Genomic DNA, 24,579 nt, shown 5'->3' on the forward strand with positions numbered 1-24,579 from the left:
TAAGATTTCCGGACCTTTATATGTATTTCTGTTTAATGTAAACATATTTTCATGATGAATGTGCAGTGTGTTTCGGGTGAGAGGTGATCAATTATTGTTGGAGTGGCCTTGTTCGGTGCTCATTTGTTCTTTGCTGCTGCAAGTGTCGGCGGCGGAACGGATGGGTGTAGGACATGGCCACTCTAGTATCGGTTGCCTTTTGCTTGAAACGCCCTGTAGGCCTATACTTTGTACAAAATTATGCTATGTGTGTATGATATGTTATGTCATTTATATCATTGTTAAAATGTTTATGCAAATATATGCCCTATCGGAGGGAAATAAAAAAAAGCTTTATAAAAAAAAAAATCTTAATTTGATATGGAACTTGAAAAGCCCATGTGTATCACCCCCCCCCCGGAAACATTAGGTCTACCACTAGCCACTGGCTAACCCTTTGATGTTACGTAGTAGCTTCCTGTTCGAGATGTGACCAGGATATCACGTTATATTTTGCCATTTAGCAAAAAGGGATTTTCCCCGCAATTGATAGGAATTGTATATTTGTATTGGAAAGAGTGCCGTGTATTCTTGCAAATTATCTCCCTAATAAAATGCCAAGAATCGGAACAAACTGGTCGTATTTTGAAGCCCGGTTTAACTTGGGCCATGGTCTAACTCTGTGCTATAATTATAGACAGCCAAGAATACCATAAGTTTGTTCATTTTGTTTATTTTCAATCAGTGGCGTAACTACGAGGGGGGGGGGGGGCAACGGGGATACGTTCCCCCCCCCCCCCTCGGCTGGCAAAAAACGGGTTGAATAAGGGGGGAAAGAGGGAGAAAGAAAGAGATACGTAGTGGGGAAGAAGAATTTATTGTATATTATCTTATATTATTTATTATTGCATAATTTATTTTTCATTACTTTATGACATATAATTTGCTAAGGGCTTATGTGTTCATCACTCCTGGTGCTCGCATTGTCTGTTTAGTGACATAAATTATCATGTTCAAGGCGATAAAATGGTACTAAAACAGCCCGTTTTCAAGTCAATAAACACCATATTTCCTAACACTTCGAGCTTAATATTTTATGTATAGTGGCATATGCTTTTTTATGACCACGTAAAGTTATTGCATCCTTTTTAGGTATGAATATAAAACATTTCCAGTCCGTGCTTACGTTTGCAGCAGTGGATTGCTGAGATACGTATGCTCATTATGTATTTTCTAAATAAAAGAGTCCTTAAAATGTCAAATTTTCGGGTCTGAAATTCTGAATATCAAACATTTTCAGCTCGCGCTTCGCTCTCGCATCATAGTGGGTAACTGAAATACGTATGGTCTTCATGAATTCCTAAAATTAAAATGTTAAGCTCGCTTCAGGCTCTTAGTGAGATGCGTATCATGTTAATGGCTACAAAAAGTGCTTCATGTGTTTATGTGTATTTCTATAAAAAAAAAATACGCACGCGATTGATACTAGCATTAGATGACTATGGGGAGATATGTATGCTCTTCATGAATTCCGAAAAAAATCCTTAAAATGTTCGTTTGTGGTCAATATACAGTGCGTCCCACAAAAAACGAAACCGAGATTTATCGATAATTTATCATAACTTAATCACAAATACAATAGACAAATGACCTACCATTGTAAAGCTTAGAATATCCTCTTTCATCTGAAAATACTTAGATTATTTCTCATTCACGCATGAGTGAGCAGAAACAATTTGAAGAGGGTATACCAAAAATTCATTTGGCGGGCTGTATCTGGGTTTAAAAAAGAAAACCATATTTTAAAAAAGTTAAATATCTGCTTTTTAATTTGATACCTCAATTTTAGAAAATGGTCAAAAAATAACAAAGTTCTGGTTATTTGAAATAAGGCTTGAATTTCATTAATTTCATAAAATTAAGAGGTTTTACAGGCTAGCGTTCAAACTCACTCGACACTCAGTTTTGTTGACGATCAGCTTTTGTTAACCGTGCGATAGCTTCTGTGGGAAACTGGTGAAAACACGTTTATTTAATAAAATCATGGAAATACAAGCATTGTTTCGAGGGACCATAACTTTCTTACTTCTTGACCATTTTTTGTGATTAAGGTATCAAATAAAAGAGCAGATATTGAACTTTTTAGGCATGTGATTTTCTTTTTGAAATTCAGATACCCCCCGCCAAATGAGTTTTTGGTAACCTTTCTTCAAATTGTTTTTGCTCACTCATGCGTGAATGAGGAATAATCTAAGTAATATAAGATGAAAGAAGAGATTCTAAGCTTTACATTGATAGGTCATTTGTCTATTGTATTTATGATTAAGTTATGATAAATCATCGCAAAATCTCGGTTTCGTTTTTTGTGGGACTATACCAAAAAAAAAATCAGCTCACACTTCAAATATTTCTATCTCCTGTGACTTTGTAGTTATATATATTAAGCACATGTACAGTTTTATGATTATATATCGGGTGCCCCCCATGCCTCTGCTTTTAGGGGCACCCTAATCAGTTATTACAAATTTATATTCAAATAATTCGTGTTTGTATAGTGATTTTTAATTGATTGACTAGAAATGAATTGAAATTGAATTGAAAAAGAGTGTAATTTGCTGACCTTCGAGTCTATTCCTGTGTTGGTTGGACCAGTGAAACCCCAGGGCTGAACCCCAGTCATGGCACACTATGCTTACCTGAAAAAATTCATAATTTTATATAGGTGAACTACTCTCGCTTTATTCTTTTTATTGCCAACAATTGGTGTCATAAACTTTTTCGCAGACGAGTGCTAAAACTTGACCTCATGTTCATTAGTCATAATAGTTTTGGTATATATGTACATATTTTAAATCAAATCATCACAATTAGCAATCATAGTAATTAATTTCCCCGTCACATTTTCTACAGAGAATCTAATACCCTTTTTACACAGGATTTTCTTAGCCCCGGACTATCGCTAACCCCGTACTATCCTTAACCCCGTACTATTTTTTCCCCTTTTTACACATGCCACATTGTTATTGCTAACCCCGGATAAGGAATGCTTGCTTTTCACACACGAAACTCGCTAACCCCGGACTAGTGGTTTTTGTCAATCATTCGTAGTACAAGTACTTCACTCGTACCTTTTTACACACTAGCGATCTTAACCCCGTACTATCGCTCTTAGCACCGCAATTGCTGGGATAACCATGTTTTTTTGCAGGGCCAAATAAGATCCCGTACTAAAGGTGGAGTTAGCCCACTTTGCAAAAATGCTGTGTAAAAAGAAAGTGGGCTAAGCTTAACCCCGTACTATAGGTGGGGCTAAATGGCAATTTAGCCCCACCTATAGTACGGGGTTAAGGAAATTTTAGCGTGTGTAAAAAGGGTATCTAACATCGGCTAGTCGGCTTAAGTGCTAGTGTAGTATCTATAGCAGAAAATATAAAAATAAGAGTTGCATTTCTATTCCATTATAATGCATTTCAGCGTGCAAAGTGTTAACATCGGAAAGGGAACGAAGTCCATGTACATGATGTACGATTAACATTTCGTACTTCCTTCTTTTAAGGAAACTCGTTGCTCGTTTAAATGTCAGTGCAAACACATTCAGTCATTTTCTACTTCAACTGTAATGATCAGAGGAAATTAGATAAATAGTCAAACAAAGATAGTTGTATAAATTTGAAAAAAAAAAAAAAAAAAAAAAAAACATTTGTAATACTAAAGGCGCATGAGGGCGGTGCCAGTGGAGGGGACGGGGATACAAGACAACCTAACGAAAACACATTTTTTTCTCTTTTAATAGCAATGACATACTGTCCCCACAGTCTCCTGCGTTTTTAAAATTTATGAAGACAAAACTGTCCCTCCCCCACCCCTATTTTCTTAAAACCATAGCAGGGTGCTAAATCTTCCCCTTTAAAAAGTCGCATGAAGTACCTTTTCTGGTAGGTTGACAGAATCAAACCAAGCAGATAGATAACGGTAGTGATCAACAAAGCGGTAGGAATGGTTGGCGAGCTTGTTGGAGCGTCCCTGACCAATAAGATCTGGAGCAAGACATCGAGCGACGGGTTCCACGCGAGGTATAATATTCCTCCACAGGTACGAAGACGTCGGGTTACCATGAAGGAATATAACTGCGTGTTTACTGCCGCTGGTTTTTACGGCATCCGAGTCGTAATACGACATCTTCTCACCCAAGACCTCGGCTGTCTGACATTTTCCCCACCACTCGTCGGCCGTTACAAGCGGTGGTACGGTGGACTGAGACCGTGATGAGACAACTCTGGCAACTTTCTGTACTCTAGTAGCCACATTCTTGTATCCAAACACGGTTTGCAGACGACTAACTGCACAACGGACCGCCATCTTGCCGATCAAGAGAAGGAATATTTCTTTCACTGGACCAAGGGTATTGGGACCTTTAGACCTTTCTAATGTGTTCGGTTTTCATACGAGTATAATCATGGGACGTGTACTCATGGACCTGGGAAGCGGGGGTGCTGAAGCACCACCCCCAGAAATTTTCCCGGGGGTGCTGCGTGTATTATTTTCTATAGGCAGCACCCCCACGAAATCAGGTTCCCCCTGTATTTTTTTCAATATGCTATAATGTACATGATTATCACATCCGACAATCGCAAAACATTTACTTAGTCTTTCACATATTCCAATAACATCCCTCCTACAACGCGACTCAATCAAGGCATAGTTTACACACTACTCGATAGCAGGGAGGGACTTTATGGGATATGGGTGTGGTTGGACTTGAAACTTCCAGGTTTTATGTCGAATCAAGTGTGTGTGCGCCCGACCGCCCGTGTTTTGTATAAACAATTCTAATTCAGACAATAGAAATCAAATTTCCCAGTCTTTTTCGCCCTGCCCCATGGCCCTGGGAAGCGGGGGTGCTGGAGGTGAAGAACCCCCAAAATTCGGGGGTGCTGCATGTGTTATTTTTCATAGGCAGCACCCCCTGGAAAGCTAGTGGTAGGTGTGATAAAAGACAGAAATGTAATAAAAATGAACGACGTTTTGTAGATCCCCCCTTCAGAATTTTCTGACACAGTACTTAAAATTGTGTTTAAATTCACCCTTTTTCAGATCGGAATATCACGCATGTTTATTTAGATACGCAGCTTGTTTGGGGGTACTACGGGCAGAAAATAATACATTTTATCAAAATAAAATAAATTTTATGAAAATCTGATAACAAATAGTTAAGTAATTTAATTCTAAGGTTTAGCAATATTTTATGAAAATGGTGATATGCATGTCGTCATGAATATTTAATAGGTGGGTTGACATGGGCGAAAATCTGTCTCCAAAGGTAGGGGGAACCAGGGCCTGAAAAATTTGACAAGCAAAAAAAAAAAGGTTATCACCCTAAATGTAAGGTCACTTTTGCTTTTGCTCACTCATGCGTGAATGAGAAATAATCTAAGTAATTTAAGATGAAAGAGGAGATTCTAAGCTTTACAATGGTAGGCCATTTGTCTATTTTATTTGTGATTAAGTTATGATAAATCATCGATAAATCTCGGTTTCGTATATTTATGGGACGCACTGTATATATATATATATATATATATATATATATATATATATATATATATATATACGCCGGCGTTCAAAGCTGGGGGCCCGGGTTCGATTCCCGGCAGAGACATTTTTTCGGCATCACCAATTTTTCCAAAGGGTAGATAGCTCGGGGGAACCTTGATTTAAGCTACGCCTACCATTGTTCTCTTCATCCATTTCTTTACAATATTTAAATAAAAGAGTTGCCAAAGCTGTTGTACATGTATAACTTTACACATTTGTATACTTTCTCCCATACGTGTACTGTATCAAAGCAATAGCTTTGATCCAGCTGAAGCATGGCGGCTTGTCATTGTTCGAAACCCACCTTCACCCGACAAAGGAAATTATAATTGGTATAGTGTCGAAAATATGTCTATCTGACGGTCAATCGGATCGGGGTCGCCCTAGCCGCTAACTCGTCTCTGTAGTCTAGTGGTTAAGGCACCGGCGTTCAAAGATGGGGGCCCGCGGGTTCGATTCCCGGCAGAGACATTTTTTTCGGCATCACCAATTATATATATATATATATATATATATATGTATATGTATATATATATGTGAGTGTGTGTGTGTGTGTAATTATGGAAAACTCAATTGTGCCCCCCCCCCCACCTTTTAGGAGAGATTTCAGCACCCCCACTGAAAAAATCGTTCCCAGGTCCCTGCGTTTACTAGTATGTTGTCATATCAATACTTGAAGAGTTTTGTTGTAAAATGGGTTAGGTCCACTTTGGACCATTCCGAGGAGAACCATGTTTTTTATTCCCTCTTATTGCAATAATCTTATGAGAAACTAATTGTTATGATGTACTACCCTATCATGTGAACATAAAATTGGGTATAAAAAGAAATCTACCTGTCTTCAATTCTTTTTTTAATGGAAATTTCAACTTTTCTTTGGTATTATCTTATAGAGCTACTAAAAAAACTATACATTGAGACCAAAAAAAAAACAAATTTGATGAAAAATGGACCGAACCCCTTTTGCAAGTGAGCTCTTCATTTACATCTAAAATTCATGTATAATAAAACGATATGTAGTAGTTAAGGTGATCAGAAAAATGGCAATGATATAATATATGACATGAGTATATTTCAATGACAGTACGATAGGGAGAGAACGCATGGGGGCAACTTCCAAATGAGAAATAATATTTTCAATTGTATTTTTCAATTTGTACAAAACGGGGAGTGTAAACATAGAGAGAGGGGGCTACCGGAAAAGGGTGTTTATGTTTAGGTGAGAGGGTGGATGGGGTATAACATTGAATAATTCTATCTCAATTACCCATTCTAGTTAGGGAGGGAACTGCTAATCAAACATCATAATTCGTTTAAAGCATACTTCCAAAACAATTTTCTGCCAGTGGCGGCACCTGGGGAGAAGGGTTGGGAGCATCCCCCCTAAAAAAAAAAAATACTGTAAAAGTATAACAAATGAGTCTATGAGACCACACCAAATTGCCCCCACTTGCTCCAATCCCCTATTTTTATAATCATGGTGCCACCGTGTGCACCAGCAGTTTTCTGCTAAGCGAAACATGCAAAGGCCAAAGGGCAAGAAATGGATGTGGGTGCATGGGAGGGGGCAGCAGTGCCTTCACCCCCTGGATTGCATGCTGACGGCAGCTTTATTACGTTTTTGTACACAGTTTTGGGGGAAAAAGTTGAGGTTTGAATCCCCAGCCCCACCCCTTGTTCAGTAGCCCTAACAGTAACCCCTGTACTAGAGCCCGGGTACTAGTCAAGAGTCTCATCCATCCCATCCCCAGGCCACACCCCTCACCTTCCGGACAGACGCTCTATTTTTGCCTTTAATTTTAAGCTCCAAGATACCTTACAATTTGGACATTGACCTGCATGTAAACAACGAAGTCCGATGCGATGGGGAATTGATCAATTGTTGATTTCGGGGACAGTGCTTGGCTAGACGTATACCCTGGATATCCAGATAAAGACGTGATAGTATATTGCTAAATCATGCTTGGAAAAATGGCGTTCCGTTCTATAGGAAGACTGCAGACCGTCGTTGGCCATTTCAAACTTGGGCAGCAGACGTCGACTAGCGGACAGCTCGTTGCAAGGCCCGCCGCAGCTATGCCGTCGCGCAACCAGTCAACAATACCCCTCGTTACAGCAGATGAGTGGTGGGGAAAGTGCAAGAAAGTCGACGTTTTAGGGGAAAAGATGTCATATTATGATTCGGATCCCCAAAATAGCAACAGCAAGCATGCAGTAGTCTTCCTTCATGGCAACCCGACGTCTTCATATTTGTGGAGAAATGTTATACCTCGCGTGGAACCCATCGCTCGATGTCTTGCTCCAGATCTTATTGGTCAGGGACGTTCGAACAAGCTCGCCAACCATTCCTACCGTTTTGTCGATCACTACCGTTATCTATCTGCTTGGTTTGATTCTGTCAACCTACCAGAAAAGGTATAGAAATGAAAAAAAGCTGCCAGCTGTGATAAGAGATTTGTTATAAATAATAATAAAGACTCCTCATAAAGTCCCTACCATGAATTATAAATCAATTTCATTCACTTGATTCAAGTATATTTTTGCTGTATAACTTAAGAATAGCTTAGATCATATGCAATCACAAACAAAATATGTAGGAATTATATTGGAATTAATACAAGTCGAGGTAAATACTGGTAAACGATAACTTTATGTGACACCTCTCCTCGTATCCAGATGATGATGATGATTCTATATAATAAGAAGCAAAATGGATACATTTAGTAAAGAAATTCCATTTGTCATTTTTTGGGACAGGTTAGCATAGTATGTCATGACTGGGGCTCTGGACTAGGATTCCATTGGTGTAACGAGCACAGAGAAAGAGTTGAAGGTAAGTAAGTTGATCAGTAAAGGGGAGTTCACTTTTAAAATAATTTCATTTAAAAAATTGAGAAAAATATTGAAGGGTGACAAAAATCCAAAGTCATGAATTTGTAAATTTTTTGTAGAATTTTTATTTTCTTTATAAAATCTATTTGGGGACAGATACATTGGACATAACTTTGTACCCTTTGTATATTCATTCATGTTCCATTGATACAATGAATTTGTATGACATGACATATGGAAGCTACTCTCACATGACCTCACAAATCAAAAACTTTAAAAGTTCTGATAGATGCTGGCTCTTATTCTTTGATATATCTTCATTAACACTTCAATATTTTTCTCGAATTTTCTGCTTTTATCAGAACCAACTTAGCTTATTGTGAGGGTGAATTTCCCCTTCAAAATCACTCTGACTGAGAATGACCTTGCTAAGACAAAATCTGAAGTTTCAAAATCTTTGGCCAAGGATGAGTATTGCAGCCCTAAATTTTTGTTTATTGTGATTTTTCTAAATAAGGAAACAAATAATAATTTTGCCATTGTCATCCTTAAGTGCAACAATTTTTTTTTTTTTTTGGGGGGGGTCATACCAAAAGTGATGCTGAGAATTATTGAAATTCAAACCAAAATAATTAAATGGATTTGAATATGTTGGAAAAGGGAATGAAAGTATTTTCTTTCCACCAGGTAGATGTAAACTTTCCTTGATGGAATTTCTCATTTTTAATATATCTAAACTTATTCTGTATATCAACTCTAGATTCTGTTGACATTGTTCATTTACATTGTAAGCATTTCATTGTTTATGGCAATTTTTTTTTCATGATTTTTCTTTGTAGGTCTAGTCCATATGGAGAGTGTGGTGGGCCCTGTCCCGGGATGGGATCTATTCCCAGATATCGCCCGCGACTTCTTCCAGACTCTGCGCTCAGAGGCTGGTGACGACTTGGTGCTGCAAAAGAACTACTTTGTGGAGCTTCTCCTACCCAGGGCTATCATGCGCGAGCTACGTCCCGAGGAGATGGACGCATACCGCGAGCCGTTCAAGAACCCTGGTGAAGATCGGCGCCCCACCCTCACCTGGCCACGACAGATCCCAATCATGGGCGATGGCCCGGATGATGTGATTGAGATTGCTAAAGCGTACAACTCCTGGCTCAGGGAGTCTGCCGATTTGCCCAAGCTCTACATCAGCGCAGTTCCAGGATTCTTTAGCGAAGGGATCAAGAAGGGAACTGCTAAATGGCCAAACCAAAAGACTGTTGAAGCTGAGGGTTTGCATTTTCTTCAAGAGGATTCACCTATCCAGATCGGTGATCATGTCAAAGATTTCTTGTCTAGTATTTACAAGTGAAAGTCCATTCTTGGAAGTTCTAAATTTCTAAAACTATCTTCAAAATATTAATTGCCTGTATTCTGACTTTGCTTTATGATATAAACTTTCATACAATTATGGATCATTCATGTACCACGAGAAATTGGATATTATTTATTCATTTACTGTTTCAAAATTAGAACTTTTATTTCAATGATTCAATCATCTTGATTTGTTTCAGAGTACCTTCAAGTCCATGTGTATAAACTTGGAGACTGATAGGAATTTATTATCTTCTATAATTAGCATATGGTTTACCTTCCTTTGAAAGCCAAGCACTGCAGATACAAGAAACCTGTACATGGTCAGCTTTGCATGACTACATACATTTTTGTATTCATTTTTGCAGCTGATAATCTTTGTCTGTAATTAGAGGATTTCAAAGCAGATTTTCTTTCATAAAATATATGTAATTGTGAATGTGAGTCTTATTGTTCACCTATTAGGATTCTAACACAAAAGACTTTAGAAATATTTTTTTTCCAATATCACCTTGTTAGAATATAAAATCATTTGAGTATATCTTTTATGAATGTGCAGATTATTGTTTGCCCATTCACCATTCCTTTTAATAGCAAAGTTTGGAAAGTCAGAACAGAGAAAGATGTGAATTAGGTTGTAAATCCCACTCTCGGGGCAAGGTGACCAATACTTCCAGAAACACTTTCCAGTTGAAAAAAAAAGTATACAAGCTGACAAAATCCTAAATGAGAGGGGATATAATTATATATTCACTCTCTCTGTTGTTTATATGCATGCGCTATTTGTAATTTGGGGAAGAAATTAAATTACTTCTTTTTTTTCTTTGTAAAAACAAACTTGACTGGATACAAGCAGGATATTGTCTTGTGTTCCATTTTTCAAATGATTTAAATCAGAAACATTTTGTTCTGAAAAAAAAAAACATTTTAACTTGTATCTATTTTGTCCTATTCTATTATTTTGTATAGAAAATATGGATCTATTGAATCAGATTGCCATTAAAATGCTTTTTAAATAAATGTGATTATGTAAATGTGATAATTATGATTAACCTGTGCTTTTTCTTTCCTGTATTGCTTTATTTCTTTTAAGATCAATGATATGGTAACCCCCCCCTTTTTTTTATAGAAAGCCCATCAGCCTTTATCAAAGAAATACAAAACCCCAATTAGCCTAGGATTCCATGTTGTGTAATTTACAACAGTTAATTGATTTAATATTGTACAGTTAGTTTAGAAATAAATAGGTTATTAGCTCTCAGCACTTGACCTTTACCCTTGGAAAATAAACACTTAAAATTTGTATTGAGTTGGTACGCTAAAGATTACTTATCTTTTAATTCGTGTTAGACACAGGAAAAGATTGTATTTTGAAATATATCATGAGATAATTATTCAAAACCGAGAGTATTTGCCAGTGAAGTTGGTGTCCGTTATTGATTTGTATACATGTACCTTCTTGCTTCTAAGCTATTTTATTCTTACTTAATACTTTCCCCACATCTCAAGTGCATAGGGGCATGCAATCTGTGTAATGCACTATAAAAGAATAAAGGCTTATGATTTATTACTGTTTTTATTATCACCATCATCATCATTATAAAATGCACGATTAGATACCTGCACATTAATATAAATGTCAATTAAAAATAATCAAAATAATAACTGATTATTCATAGGTGTTTTGCCATCTACTCGGTATACCCCCAAGATAAGATCAAGGTATGAAAAAAATGAAAATGCATGAATTTTTTGTGCTTATTGTAACGTCAGCATATAATCTTTATTTTGGCACGCTCCAAGCCTTTCATTCAAGCCAACAAACAAGACTCTAGCAACAAGAGGATCAGAATAAATTGAAAAAAACAAAATAAGCCTTAAGTTGAAGATTTCATCATAGTCGGATGTTTTGTACAAGATCAATGAAAGGGGCATCAAGGTCAGTCAACATGGCATCCAAGAGACCATGGTCTTCATTGGATCAAAACTGGACTTCCCATAACTTGTGGTATGATATGGAAGAGTCAATTTGTTAGCAGTTTGGGGATTCCAATTCAATGTTTATTTCTAATTTCAACAACATATTTCATGAAAAAAAATACTCTTGCATTCAAAATGGCATATATCATACAGAAATAGCAGGGCAATTCCATAAAATATGTTATCCTACCCCCTATATCTAGGACCTTAATGAAATTTTCTGTGTCTGATTTCTTGTTCTTTTGACAATCTGTAATGTTCTCAAAGGACTATGACTTGGTCAGTTTATGAAGTGAAGTAAGACTTGAGAAAGATGGGGGTTGGATGTACAAAAAGGTTGATCATTTTATGGAATTGCTCAGCATGGATATAGAATATCAACATTGATACACATCTATACATTGTTTTACAGAAAACACATGTTCTTGAATAGGTACAATAATAAACAGTCTTTCACAAGTTGCTAAGTCACTTTGCAAGTTTTTTCTATCACTATCTCTCTTTTAATCTCTTTTCTTCCCTTATTTTCTACTTCTTTAATATCTATCACTCCATTTTTTCCTCCCTTCCATACCATCTCTTTTTCTCTTCAACTCTCCATTCCTAATCCTTCTTCACTATGTCAATTCAGGGGAGCATTTCACAAAACAAAGTGATTTTCACTTACTTTGTTATAAGCTACTAAAATACTTGCATCTGATTGGCTCAGTTTTTGTACTCAAATGAATTTCATAAGAGACTCTTGATCATATCCAAACAAGTAAAACATTTTGAAAAAAGCCAGGAAGACACTTATTCAAAATATTTAGTATTCATAGTTTAATTCTTTCATTTTCAATAGAATCACATAATCAAGTTGAAATAAATAGAAATACCTACTCTACATTTACATGTACATTGCTCCCAGCAATCAGAAATACAAGATGATAACATTTTTTTCTTTCCAAAATACATGTAGAGGAAAGCTTATTACAAAGACATTTGATGTCATTTACAAAATAAAGACGATACACGTCTAATGTAATACAATTCTCATAACAAATTTGGTATACCTTATCACTGAATTACATGTAGTTATATTCCAGGTACTGTAGATATCTTCATTATCACTTTTTTTAAACTGTCAGTGTTGTTGAATAAAAGAAATGGGAAATCACCCTTTCACCCCACCCATCTAATTTGTGGGTGATCCTAGACTAAATCTCCCAGCAAAAACTTTCCTGAACTATGGCAAGAAAAATAAACTCTGCTTAGGAATAATTTGCATATTAGATATGATTCATTATGAAAACGCATTGGGTGGTAACAGCAGACGTTTACTTGACCTTCAGTTGTCAACTCATTCTTTAATGACAAATTATTACATCCCTGCAGCAAAAAGTAGTCCAATAGATCGATTACCATGCCTTCATACCTCAAAAAGTCATATTCGCTTTAGAGAATAAAGAACAAAAATATTATGATACTCACCAGACATTGCGATACTCAACAAACATTGCAACATCCAAATCATGCGCTTCATACCCCCCCCCCTCCCTTCACTGATGAGGTCACAAATGAACAAGAAAAGAAATCAGTCTGAGACTGCATGTTACTTGAATGATTGACATGAAAAATAAAATTAAAGGATTATACGACAAATGCACCAACAATGTTCAGTAACATGATATGCCTATTTTTTCCCGAGATGGCACAGGCCACAAGTGAGAACAGGAAACACAAACAAAAATATTACACTTAACAAGGAATCCCAAGTGCAGGACCCAGGTTCTAAGGACCAAGGTCCGAAGTCCCCTTGGATAGGAGAGAATCACAGCGAATAGAGCGTGTTGAAGATAATCACCAGAGATGCCAACCTGTTCAAGAACATTTCAGTATTTTAAAGGCTGAAAATCAGTATTTTGGTAAGAAAATCATTATTTTCACAGAAATACCATAGGACAACACATAAACTGAAACTTTAGAAATCAGTAATCTGCATGAAACCACCTGAGTATTCTTTCTCATTTTTCAGTAATAATTACTGAAAACCAGTAATACATGTCAGCTCTGAATCACCTGTGTCTTTATTACACAACACACAAGAGCTTCAGTTTTTCTCTGGCCTGTCCTCATTTGAAACACCGGTAATGCAGTCTGTATTACTCCTGCTTGTCTGGTCTCTTGTCCACAAAGAACTATTGGAAACATAAAGACGAGAAAAAAAAACAAATTATTTCAGACGTACTGTACAATGACAGAGCGTATAAAAATACCACCTGTCCATGTACACCACCAATTCGGTTTCCTTTGAATAATATTCCCCATTGAAACGTATTGTACAACGCCTACTTGGCTTGTTGTACGCGAGCAAATGGGAGGCTGAATGTCAAACATTTGTACCGTTGCAAACACGGCGTACCATCCAAAATGTATCGTTGCACGGTTTAGGAGATGACGTCACAATACGATTTAACCATTGCGCTCAGTAAAAATGAAGGTGCAATACGCATATAGCCTGCTGGCTAAATGCGCAATGCTGCCCAAGGTCATGTGCGCTTGTGGGATTTTGCTTTCTGCTTTCAATATTTTTGCTCCCTTTTCATAGATTACTGGAGGGAAAAACTCTTGTTTTGTTCATATTTTCGCTAGATTCCGAGGCGTTGTACAACACAAATAGCGAATATTCTTATTTGTGCAATGGTGCGAGATTTCGCATTCGGGGAAAGAAAGAAAGACTCTAGAATAGAGCATCTTTCTTTCACCTCATGCGAAATCTCGCACCATCGCACTCATGCCTATTCGCTATTTGTATACTATCAAACAAGCTTTTGTGAACACCTGTATTCTTGATAAAAGCTATGGATGTCTATGGGAAGAATACAAAATTCTCTTCACACTGTTGATAGATGCAAACTAAGGCAGGACCAAAGCATAATAACTCTAATTTTTCAATGTAGGAAAATGAACAGAATATAATATATGATTGTTGCCAATTTGAGGAGCAAAAGCAGATTGATTATTCCCTTGTGGAAGCTGTACGGAATAAAACTCCTCCTAACCCTGTTGATAGAGGCATAGGCAGGACTAGAGCATGATTACTTTTTCAAATAGAAAAAATAAAATTGTTGCCCATTAGAGGATTAAAATACAGAACGATTTTGACGTACCTCATGAAATCTGTTTAGGCCCTACCTCTATGGGTAGAATAAAAATCTCCTTAGGCCTACCCTGTTGCTAGGATTAAAGTTTAATACTCTCCTTTTTCATTGTAGGTTAATCAATAAAAATGCATCTCTGTTGTTAATTTGAGGATCAAGAAATAGGAATTCCCCTCACCCTGTTGATGGAGGCAAATGCAGGACCGAAGCGAGGGGCGATCTGTAGCCTCTGTGAGATCCATCCAGGGAGCTTGGACTGGATGGAGGGTCTGGTATAGCGATGGTCTAAGAGCAGGATGGTGGCATAGTCTCCCTTGTGGCGTATAGCTCGACCTGGAATAGGGATGGGTGATGGTGGCAGTGATTAGGTCTTGCTTTTGCTACAGGGTTCCCAGCTCAAGTTTTCGAGAAAACAAAATTCCCTGATTTTTCCCTGCTGAAGTTTAAAAATTCCCTGATAATTATCTAAACCCATTCCCAGTTTTGCATGTTTACTATTAAGTTGTTGCAGTGAATTACATGTATTTTCAGTATTTACATGTAAAACTAATTAGTACCACCATAACCAGTTATTCAATGGATGTTGTTTTGATATTCAACAAATATAACAGAGTCTGACTGACTCCCTAATTTTTCCCTTATTTGAGGCATTTTCCCCTGATTTGAGGTATTTTTTATTGAATTCCTTGATTTAAACCCATTCCCAGTTTTGCATGTTTACTATTAAGTTGTTGCAGTGAATTACATGTATTTTCAGTATTTACATGTAAAACTAATTGGTACCACCATAACCAGTTATTCAATGGATGTTGTTTTGATATTCAACAAATATAACAGAGTCTGACTGACTCGCTAATTTTTCCCTTATTTGAGGCATTTTCCCCTGATTTGAGGTATTTTTTATTGAATTCCTTGATTTTTCCCTGACTCGAAAAAAGTAAAATAATTTTCCCTGATTTCCCTGATGGGCTGGGAACCCTGTGCTATTGGTATGATAGAGACTTCCATATGTACACACTTTGGTTCATGGTCATGATAAATCTACAATTTTTTTTTCCTTTTGTAGTTGTCCATTTGAATAGCCTACATGTATGTTTTTGAATGTCAAGGTTGTTTTTTTTCTTATTGACACATTAATATTTCTGTACTGCTCCGTGTTGTTTAAAGTATGGGAGTTTGATTTTTATATTAACTATCTAAATTTTCAATCCCCTTTTAAAAATATTTGTTGATATTGCTGTAAGGAGTATTTATTTTTATCTACTTTCTTGCTTAAATGTTCAAATATCCTGTGGGCAGTTCGAAATATTATCACCACTCCTGCCTGAAAGCTCCCCCCCCCCCTATAGACCTATTGCTCAAAGCATCAAGCGGAAGCCCCGCCCCTGGGCCTTGTTAAGGTTAACTTAAAGTCACTTCTTCATAAACCTGTACTATACCCACCTATGGACTGGTTGACAGCTTTCATACAGAGGTTATCATAGTGGACCTGTCCAGCACTCCGACCATTGATTTGAGGCTGTAAAAAGTATTTAAAAATAAATAATATAAGAATTTAAAGTTATGTAAGCTTTTCCATGCAGGTAGCTCTTGTGATATCTGAACTGCAATGTTATCACAACCGATAATCTGTGCTGGTAAGAACCATAAATCACACTTTACTAACCAGCATTAAATAAAGTATCGCAACCACCAATCCACTAGTGCCGATTATTTCCAAATGGTATGAAAATAATTTTTCAAATGTTCACGTTCTGAAAACCAGGGGGCTTTTGTCCCCCTTAATCCCTGCGGAAAGGTGTTTGGCTCTAAAATTTCCACCCCCTAAAACTAACGAACAGGTTTAAATGGCATGTTTCGTTTCCCCAATATAGGAATATTCCTATTTAGAAACAGTTTGCAGGGTGGGTTTTTAACATAAAATTGCAATTCTAGCAGTTGGGAACACTAAAATCCATGATTTCTGAATACCTTTTCAATGTTCTCAAGTTTCAAACACCCATATGTCTGAATCCAGAATTTACATGTACAATGTAGAAGAATGACTCTAAATCTTACCATATTTGCATTGAGGTAGTCCATTTTCTCTTTCAGTTCTGGGGACTTGATGTTAGCATAAGGAAGACCCACCATCACGATGCATCTGAAAAAGTTGAAGAGATTATTTAATGTGTGCAAATCACAACAAAGCTGAATTTTCATCACAATTACCGTGTTGTGCTGTATGAATTTGATTTGCTTTGTAGCAGTGTCCATGCAGTCTTTGCTTTTTTCAGTAATCACTTAGTTCTAGATGACCAATGACGACATCTCTTTCGATTGTGCTTGAATTTGATATTATAAATTATCTTGGATTAAATCTTTAAACAAGTAAGTGACAGAACTAGCCAATCTCACCTTCCTAGATTGTCAGAGAAATTAATGCCCTCGCTCATCTTTCCACCGACCACACAGAATAACATTGCTCCGTTCAGGCCTGATAGTGTACATCCACTACAAGCTTTCTGTAGTATAAATATAAGGGAGAAACGAATACATGTAAATGGAGAGAAAAGAATAAAGGGCATGGACAAAAAAAGAGAGAGATATGTGGACAGAATTGAGAGCAGACAAGGAAAATAAATTAGGAAGAATGAGACAAAAAAATAAACAATATACGGCATTTATGAGGCGCTGATTATCTAGTTGCCTATAATGGCGCACTATATATTATCCTGGCTATAGCTCCTGCTGCTCAAGGCGCTTGGTGCATTCAAGGAATCAATCCTGCCGGGCACCCATCCACCTCACCTGGGTTGAGTGCAACATAATGTGGGTAAATTTCTTGCTGAAGGAAAACACACCATGGCTGGGATTCGAAGCCATGTCCCTCTGATTGGAAGATGAGATTCGTAACCACTAGACCACGACGCCCCCACAAATAATCAAATGATCAAGCAACTAAATAATCAAACAGATTAAAGTAAACAAGTGGAATGCCTCTGGCGGTCTCACCTGCATCACGCGATTCAATATAGCAGCAGTGCTGACTTTGAAAACTACTATAAAATAATTATTCACAAAAAACACCATTCATATGATACAATACTACATGTACGTTCGTTGACATTTGACCTTGATCATGTGACCTAAAACTTGTCAGTGATACTTGACTACCCCTATATCCACATTTTATACACTATATCTCCAAACTTTGAAAGTTATAACAGCAATCTAATAATACCCTCTAAAATGGCCAAAGTTCAATGACGTTTGACCTTGGTCACGTGACCCGAAATTCGCACAAGATGTTCAGTGATACTTGGTTACTCTTATGTCCACATTTTATGAACTAGACCAATACACTTACAGAGATATTATGGTAATTAAACAAATACCCCCCACATGGCCAAAGTTCATTGACCTTAAATGACCTTTGACCTTGGTCATGTGACCTGAAATTCGGACGGGATGTTCAAAGATACTTGATTACTCTTATGTCCAAGTTTCATGAATCAGATCCATAAACTTTCAAAGTTATGATGGTAATTCAACAGATACCCCCATTATGGCCAAAGTTCATTTACCTTTGACCTTGGTCATGTGATGTGAAACTCAAGCATGATGTTCAGTTATACTTGATTAACCTTATGTCCAAGTTTCATGAACTAGGTCCATATATTTTCTAAGTTATGATGACATTTCAAAAACTTAACCTTAGGTTAAGATTTTGATGTTGATCCCCCCATCATGGTCTAAGTTCATTGACCCTAAATGACCTTTGAAATTGGTCATGTGACCTGAAACTCAGGCAGGATGTTCAGTAATACTTGATTAACCTTATGGCCAAGTTTCATGAACTAGGTCCATATACTTTCTAAGTTATGCTGTCATTTCAAAAACTTAATCTTCGGTTAAGATTTGGTGTTGACGCCGACGTCGTAAAAGCCACGCCAATAGTCTCACTCTGCTATGCAGGTGAGACAAAAAGAAAGAAAGGGAGAGAGAAGGCACCCTCCCCCCCAAAAAAATAAATCAGATTGGTCACTCAAATAATTAAACAGGTTTTCAAGCGATTCATAAATCATCCAAGTTCACCTTTCAACATGGTAGAAACATTGCAGCTATAAAAATGTATGTGTATGGAGGGTGACACAACATACATGTGTATGCTCCAGACAATTGCACCGGGCTTTATTTCGTCTAAGATATACAGTTAGGGTTGCAATAGGGATTTGGAGTGGTGCCCAATCACAAGTCATGAATGTGAGTCATGGGACCTTCAACAAGAAGCACAACAATTGATTGTGCTGTTGATATGAGCACTTGGCTGTACAAAATCACGAGATCAAATGCGACAGTTTGTGTAATAGGGCCCTGGTTGTACCTCGATGGTTGCAGAGTACTGTCCCAGGACCTGGTCCACCTGATTAGCCTTCCTTGGTTCCCTGAAGATCTTCTTACGATGGCCTAGCCTGGTGAGGACACCCTGGGATTCCCAGTACTGGTAGATCTGCTTCTCGTAGTCATAGGAAGGGAAGAAACAGACCACGCCCCCTGGTGTGATGTTGGAGATGTTGACCAGGACACGCCCTACTTCATCCATCTGGTGGGTGAGAGAGAGAGACGGGGAGAGGAGAGAGCATAATAGAGAGGAGAATGATAGATTAAGGCTCCGTCACATCGACAGGGTCTCAGGACCCTGGGAATTATTTTTTTCACTAGGGGTGCTGATGTAATTTTGAAAAAAAAAAGGGTTTCATTATTCACTAATAAATGAACATCAGTTTGGTAACATTTTTCAATTTTAGCACACCTTCCATTTGCTGCCTATGGAGAATAATACACACAGCACCCCCGCTTCCCAAGGCCATGCAGGGTCTAAGCTTTGCGTATGACTTGCTAAACACAGGTCATCCACATTGAAAGTATCTTGCACGTATCTCGCACGCGGTTGCCTCCAGGAGTGCATGCAAGTCTGATTTGCCCCGCAGAAAAGTTTTGAACATGCTCAAAACACTTGCGGGTGAGCTGCAGCTGCAGGTGACTGCTCATTACTCATCAGCATGGCTTGCAAGGAAAGACGAGACAGGGTCTAAGCATGTGTTTCTTTGTTAATAATAGAACTGGCAGTTCCTCTCAACTGGGATTTGCATTACAGTTTAATTTGACCCAATAAATCGCAATTCCATCAAAAAATAATATGAATGAATAATAATACTGAGAATGATTCTTTTGTGAGAGAATAAAGGCCCTTTTTGAGCTTAGTTCTATCCACACAGAACAGTAGTTCAAAGCACTTACATTGTTGTATAAACTTTTTGATTACCATGATTCAATTTCAATTTCAATTCATTTGCTCATATAAATCCATACAAAAATACTACTTATACAAAGTATATTCACAAAATAGAAAAACAATAACAACAAATACAAATAAACACTGGATTGAATATGAGAGGGACAGCAAGAAAGGAACAAGCCTTATGATTAACTGACCCTATAACATAATTATACAAAGACTTCAATTACAACGATAAAAAAAAATCACTAAACTACACGTACAACGTAAAGGGGGGATGTGATCACACAAATACATAGGGGCATTTTCACCACAGATGGACACAGAGACAAATTTTTTTTCCGACTCTGGCAGCCATTTTTTATTTCAAAATGGCTGCCAAAGTATGGATACAAATTAGTGTTGAAAATAGTATATTGATACATATTTTGTTTTGACAGATTTTTAAAGAACAGGTTTGATCATGATGTTTTTGCCTGTGATTTAGCTTGCTATTATAACACTTTTTAAAATCCCACAGAAAGAAACACCAGTAATTCATTCATCTGATAAAAAACATTGATGAAGTACATGTATGTGATATGGTATGTAATGTCAGTTACCGAAAACATGAACTTTTTTTTCTCATTTCCTGGAAAAGAGGATATATAATATGAAACTTGGTAGATTTCCTCTCTAGGTAACACCCCTCCCTTCAACACCAAAATTAAAGATTACCAATTAACAATGAAGCCATAGGGTACCATTAAATATATGTAATGTCAGTTACCAAGTGGAAAATGTAATGTCAGTTACCAAGATGTAATGTCAGTTACTATGATAAAACGTTGGTTACCAATATTGAAATGCAAATATGTGGTAAATTTTATGGTGAAGAAATATTGTATACTTGTTATTTAAGTCTTTCACTTTAAAAGTCACACCAGAAGGAGCTTGCTATTGACTTTTAAAAGGTATAGTTCACAAGGAATACTATGTGAAATTATGAAGGAAGTTGCATTCCCATCGTGCAAAAAAATAACCATGAAATTGTTTTGTACATGCACTTACCAAGTACCTAATTGTTTGTATCAGACAATTTTTTGTTTGGTTTTCGGGGGGGGGGGGGGTAGGGGGTACTTTCCCCAACCTATTGCCTAAATCTGGAAAAAAAATTAAGCTTAACATTGTGATGAAGGGGATTTCCAGGGTCCCTTTTTTAGTTTCTAGGATTCTTTTGAGCATTGCCTCGCTAAAAGTAAATTCCTGGTTTTTATACCTGTTAGTAGTGTGGATGTGTGATACAATTTTGTTTTTGGTTTACAAGTATACATGTAGATGAAAAGTGAAATTTGACAGCTCTGATCAATGTTGCATGGATCTACTAAAACTTTTTTTTTTTCTTCAAATTTACAAATAGTTCAGTTTCAGTTTAGAAGCTGGAGTTTATTTTTTGTTGACAGCTTATAAAAGAAATTAGCAAAGAAAATGATTAAACAAATTATGAAGAGAATTGAAATCCGACAGATATGAACAAGCATTGCTTGCACTGACCAGAATAGAAATCAATAAAACTACATGGCTGCATGAGATTCGGGGGAGGGGTACATGTAGCCTAGGGGAGGAGACCCTTATTCATTTTGCCTTTTTTGAGGGGAGGGGGAGGTTGGAGAAGGAAAAGGTTTAAAAAGTCAATATAAAACTGATGAATATATGTAAATGGGTGTATAATCAGAAAAATCCATGTGTACAGTCAATGCAATCTTAAATTACTATAGGAATACATGTAGCTGATATGACCCCACCCCCCCCCCCCCCCAAGTAAGTAAAACATACATTTCTTATCTTTGGATAATTAAAAATGTGAAGTATTATGAAACTTTTATGATTTTAAAAAGCCTTACATATAAGTACCAAGAAAATTATGCCTTTGAAAATCATATAGCACTGGTAAATGTTAATGTGTATTGTCAGTTACCGACAAGTAATGATAAAAATGTTCAAATCAAAGAAAGGAATTAAGAAAAAGAAAAAGTTTTTTCATTGAAATGTTCCTAAAAACGCGGGTATACTTCCACATCAAGCTCACTTTCATGTGAAGCCCTGCACAGAAGATACAATGCAATGATTCCACACATTTGACTTCCATGTGTTATCTCTATGGCAAATTAAGTGTAATGTCAGTTACCGTAATGTCAGTTACCAGCATGGTTGTGGAAAAATTATCATAGTCCCCAAAAGACAAAAACGAATTGTTTAATATTTTGACACATCTTAACCTAGTAACGGAGGTATATTTACATATTCAAATTATTACTCTATCTACTCAGGGACATGAGATATTTCAATTTTAATGAACACCCTGAAATTGCATGTCCTTTTGCGTAATGTCAGTTACCGACACATTTTTGCTTGCTGATGCGTAAAAAAATGTGGTTACATAGGAAAACTTAGTATCAGAGTATACAGCAAGGTTCACTTTATTAACTCTATCAAAAGCAAACTCCCATCATTTGTTGTTTTAGAGATACACACAATGAAAGGTGTGAAAACATTGTGCCGTGTAATGTCAGTTACCGTGAAAATGCCCCTAGGGGTATTGTCTTCGCAGATTCGCACAATTGTACATTAGTCATTTGTATTCCAGCTCATAGCAAGCTGCAAATGCGTGCACTCTTGTTTACGCTGTTTAATATCTCGCTTTCAGACAAATTACTTTTCTGCCATATTACTACATTTGAAATAACAGAGTATTTACACATTTATTTTTAACTTAGTTATTTGAAAATAATATGTAAAAATCCCTCTCTTTTTCCTTCTCTCTCTTCTTGTCATAATATCACTCTACATTCCCTTCAATGCAAACCTAGGCTTTGCCAACATGCCAATCAATTTCAAACGCTCTCTCAAATAAAACAGACTGACAATGTTTATATTGTATACATTCTCATTCCAATTATGGTTAAATATCTCAGTTTTATTGGAATATTTCAAATAAAATTTTTTTTTTGGGGGGGAATGATTCAGCATCTGTAATCTGACAATAAGCAACATACATAATGAAAGCATTGAGAAGTTGAGGAATATAATGCAGCCCATGTATGCCTTTACTTGCATGTCTGATGTGCATAACAGTGAAACTCTACACATACAATATCAAAGAAAAAAGACAATCAACAAGTTATCTTATTTCTATGGCTGTCGTATGACAACAAAAGAAATCACAAAAACACCAATACATCCTCGTGATGTTCCCTCTTCCTGGCAAAGCAGGATGTTGACAATGACCTGGGCAAGTGGGATGTCAGTGTTGAGATGACTCCACTTTCAAGGTGTGCTGACCAGTATGGAATTTAAGTGGAGAGAATGGTGACATAAATGGATCCTTAGATGTCTCTTCCCTTATGAACCTTTTTTTCCTCCATAAACCATATCCTAAGCTTTCCATTATAAATACCGGTATGCAACTAAAAAAAGATTGTAAGATTTATAATAGTTTTGGTTTGAAGATATTTTTTGCTGGTAAATGAGACATTTTATAACTTCGGAAAAAGTTGCAATTTGAAAATAAAACAATATACATTCATGATAATTTTTGTAACAAACAAGAAGTCAAGAAAAAAAAGAACATTTTCTACTTTAAAATTTTGCTACTTGACAATTTTCCTACACAGTATTTTGTATTATGATCAAGCATTGACAAGTAAAAGCAAGGAGACTCAGGAGAGTCCACAACAATCTACCTAAAATGTGTCTCACTGAGATAATTTGGCACAAGAATTTCGTGGCACATAAAGAGTTAATAAACATACATGTTTAACATTGTGACATTGTCTTGTAAAAGTTATCAATACAGTGGGTCTTGCTGAGAATTATCAATCGATCATCAAACCAATAAACACTAGGAAGACATTTTTTAAAGATTTGTGTTGAATCTCACCATTTGAGGTTGGTCTCTATGTTGGTATGTGAAGTCTAATTCTAGTCCCGTGGGTCCTTTGGATAGGGAGATTGGTAGTAAGTGATCAGGAGGAATCACATGACCTAATAAATAGAGAATAGTACAATTGGCATATGGACCAATTTCCATCATATATAATCTTAGGTACTAGAAATTGTATTGGTCCATGGAGGGAGGTTCTCTCTAAACAGCTAAAACAAGCTTCAAGAGAATCTTGTAGAAAAGCATACATGGCCTTAAATGACCTTAGACATTGGCAACTGAATTTTGTCATGACCATCACTCAAAGGTTACCACAGTGCATCTGGGACATAAGTTTGGTTGTTATCTGAACATCTGAAGTTATGTTGCACAAGTCTTGCAGGTAAACTTGTTGACATATGAATGAGTCTTGCAAGTGCTCTTTAATGTATGACCTCAAACTTTTGACCTAGGCAATTAATCTGCAACACTATCAAAACTTGCATATGAGGTAC

The 24,579-nt window shown here is 36.8% G+C and overlaps 2 protein-coding genes across 3 annotated transcripts in view; one reads left to right on the forward strand and one right to left on the reverse strand.

Moving 5' to 3' along the window:
• Positions 1-7,276: 7,276 nt before the first annotated feature.
• Positions 7,277-11,360, forward strand: LOC129260150 (coelenterazine h 2-monooxygenase-like). The gene is made up of 3 exons (XM_054898190.2): positions 7,277-7,989; positions 8,332-8,407; positions 9,246-11,360. The coding sequence occupies exons 1-3, from the start codon at positions 7,534-7,536 to the stop codon at positions 9,758-9,760; spliced, it is 1,047 nt and encodes a 348-aa protein (XP_054754165.2). The 5' UTR covers positions 7,277-7,533; the 3' UTR covers positions 9,761-11,360.
• Positions 11,361-12,544: 1,184 nt separating this feature from the next.
• Positions 12,545-24,579, reverse strand: part of LOC129261168 (ATP-dependent DNA helicase DDX11-like) — a 35,057-nt gene continuing 23,022 nt past the window's right edge. For both annotated transcript variants that reach the window (XM_054899226.2, XM_064099113.1), the window contains exons 16-22: positions 24,083-24,186; positions 19,249-19,467; positions 17,280-17,386; positions 16,941-17,025; positions 16,326-16,401; positions 15,061-15,215; positions 12,545-13,919 (exon numbers count right to left, since the gene is read on the reverse strand). In XM_054899226.2, coding sequence (XP_054755201.2) covers positions 13,884-13,919; positions 15,061-15,215; positions 16,326-16,401; positions 16,941-17,025; positions 17,280-17,386; positions 19,249-19,467; positions 24,083-24,186 — 782 coding nt within the window. In that variant the 3' untranslated portion in view covers positions 12,545-13,883. The remainder of the gene's footprint in view (positions 13,920-15,060; positions 15,216-16,325; positions 16,402-16,940; positions 17,026-17,279; positions 17,387-19,248; positions 19,468-24,082; positions 24,187-24,579) is intronic.

Source organism: Lytechinus pictus, chromosome 5, assembly GCF_037042905.1.
Source record: "Lytechinus pictus isolate F3 Inbred chromosome 5, Lp3.0, whole genome shotgun sequence".
Taxonomy (NCBI): Eukaryota; Metazoa; Echinodermata; class Echinoidea; order Temnopleuroida; family Toxopneustidae; genus Lytechinus; species Lytechinus pictus.

Bases quoted from the DNA above. Each gene is read 5' to 3' on its own strand.
- LOC129260150 (XM_054898190.2), top strand. From the start codon at position 7,534: ATGCTTGGAAAAATGGCGTTCCGTTCTATAGGAAGACTGCAGACCGTC. The intron at 7,990-8,331 runs GTATAGAAATGA...TTTTTGGGACAG, and splicing joins CTGTCAACCTACCAGAAAAG to GTTAGCATAGTATGTCATGA. The intron at 8,408-9,245 runs GTAAGTAAGTTG...TTTTCTTTGTAG, and splicing joins GCACAGAGAAAGAGTTGAAG to GTCTAGTCCATATGGAGAGT.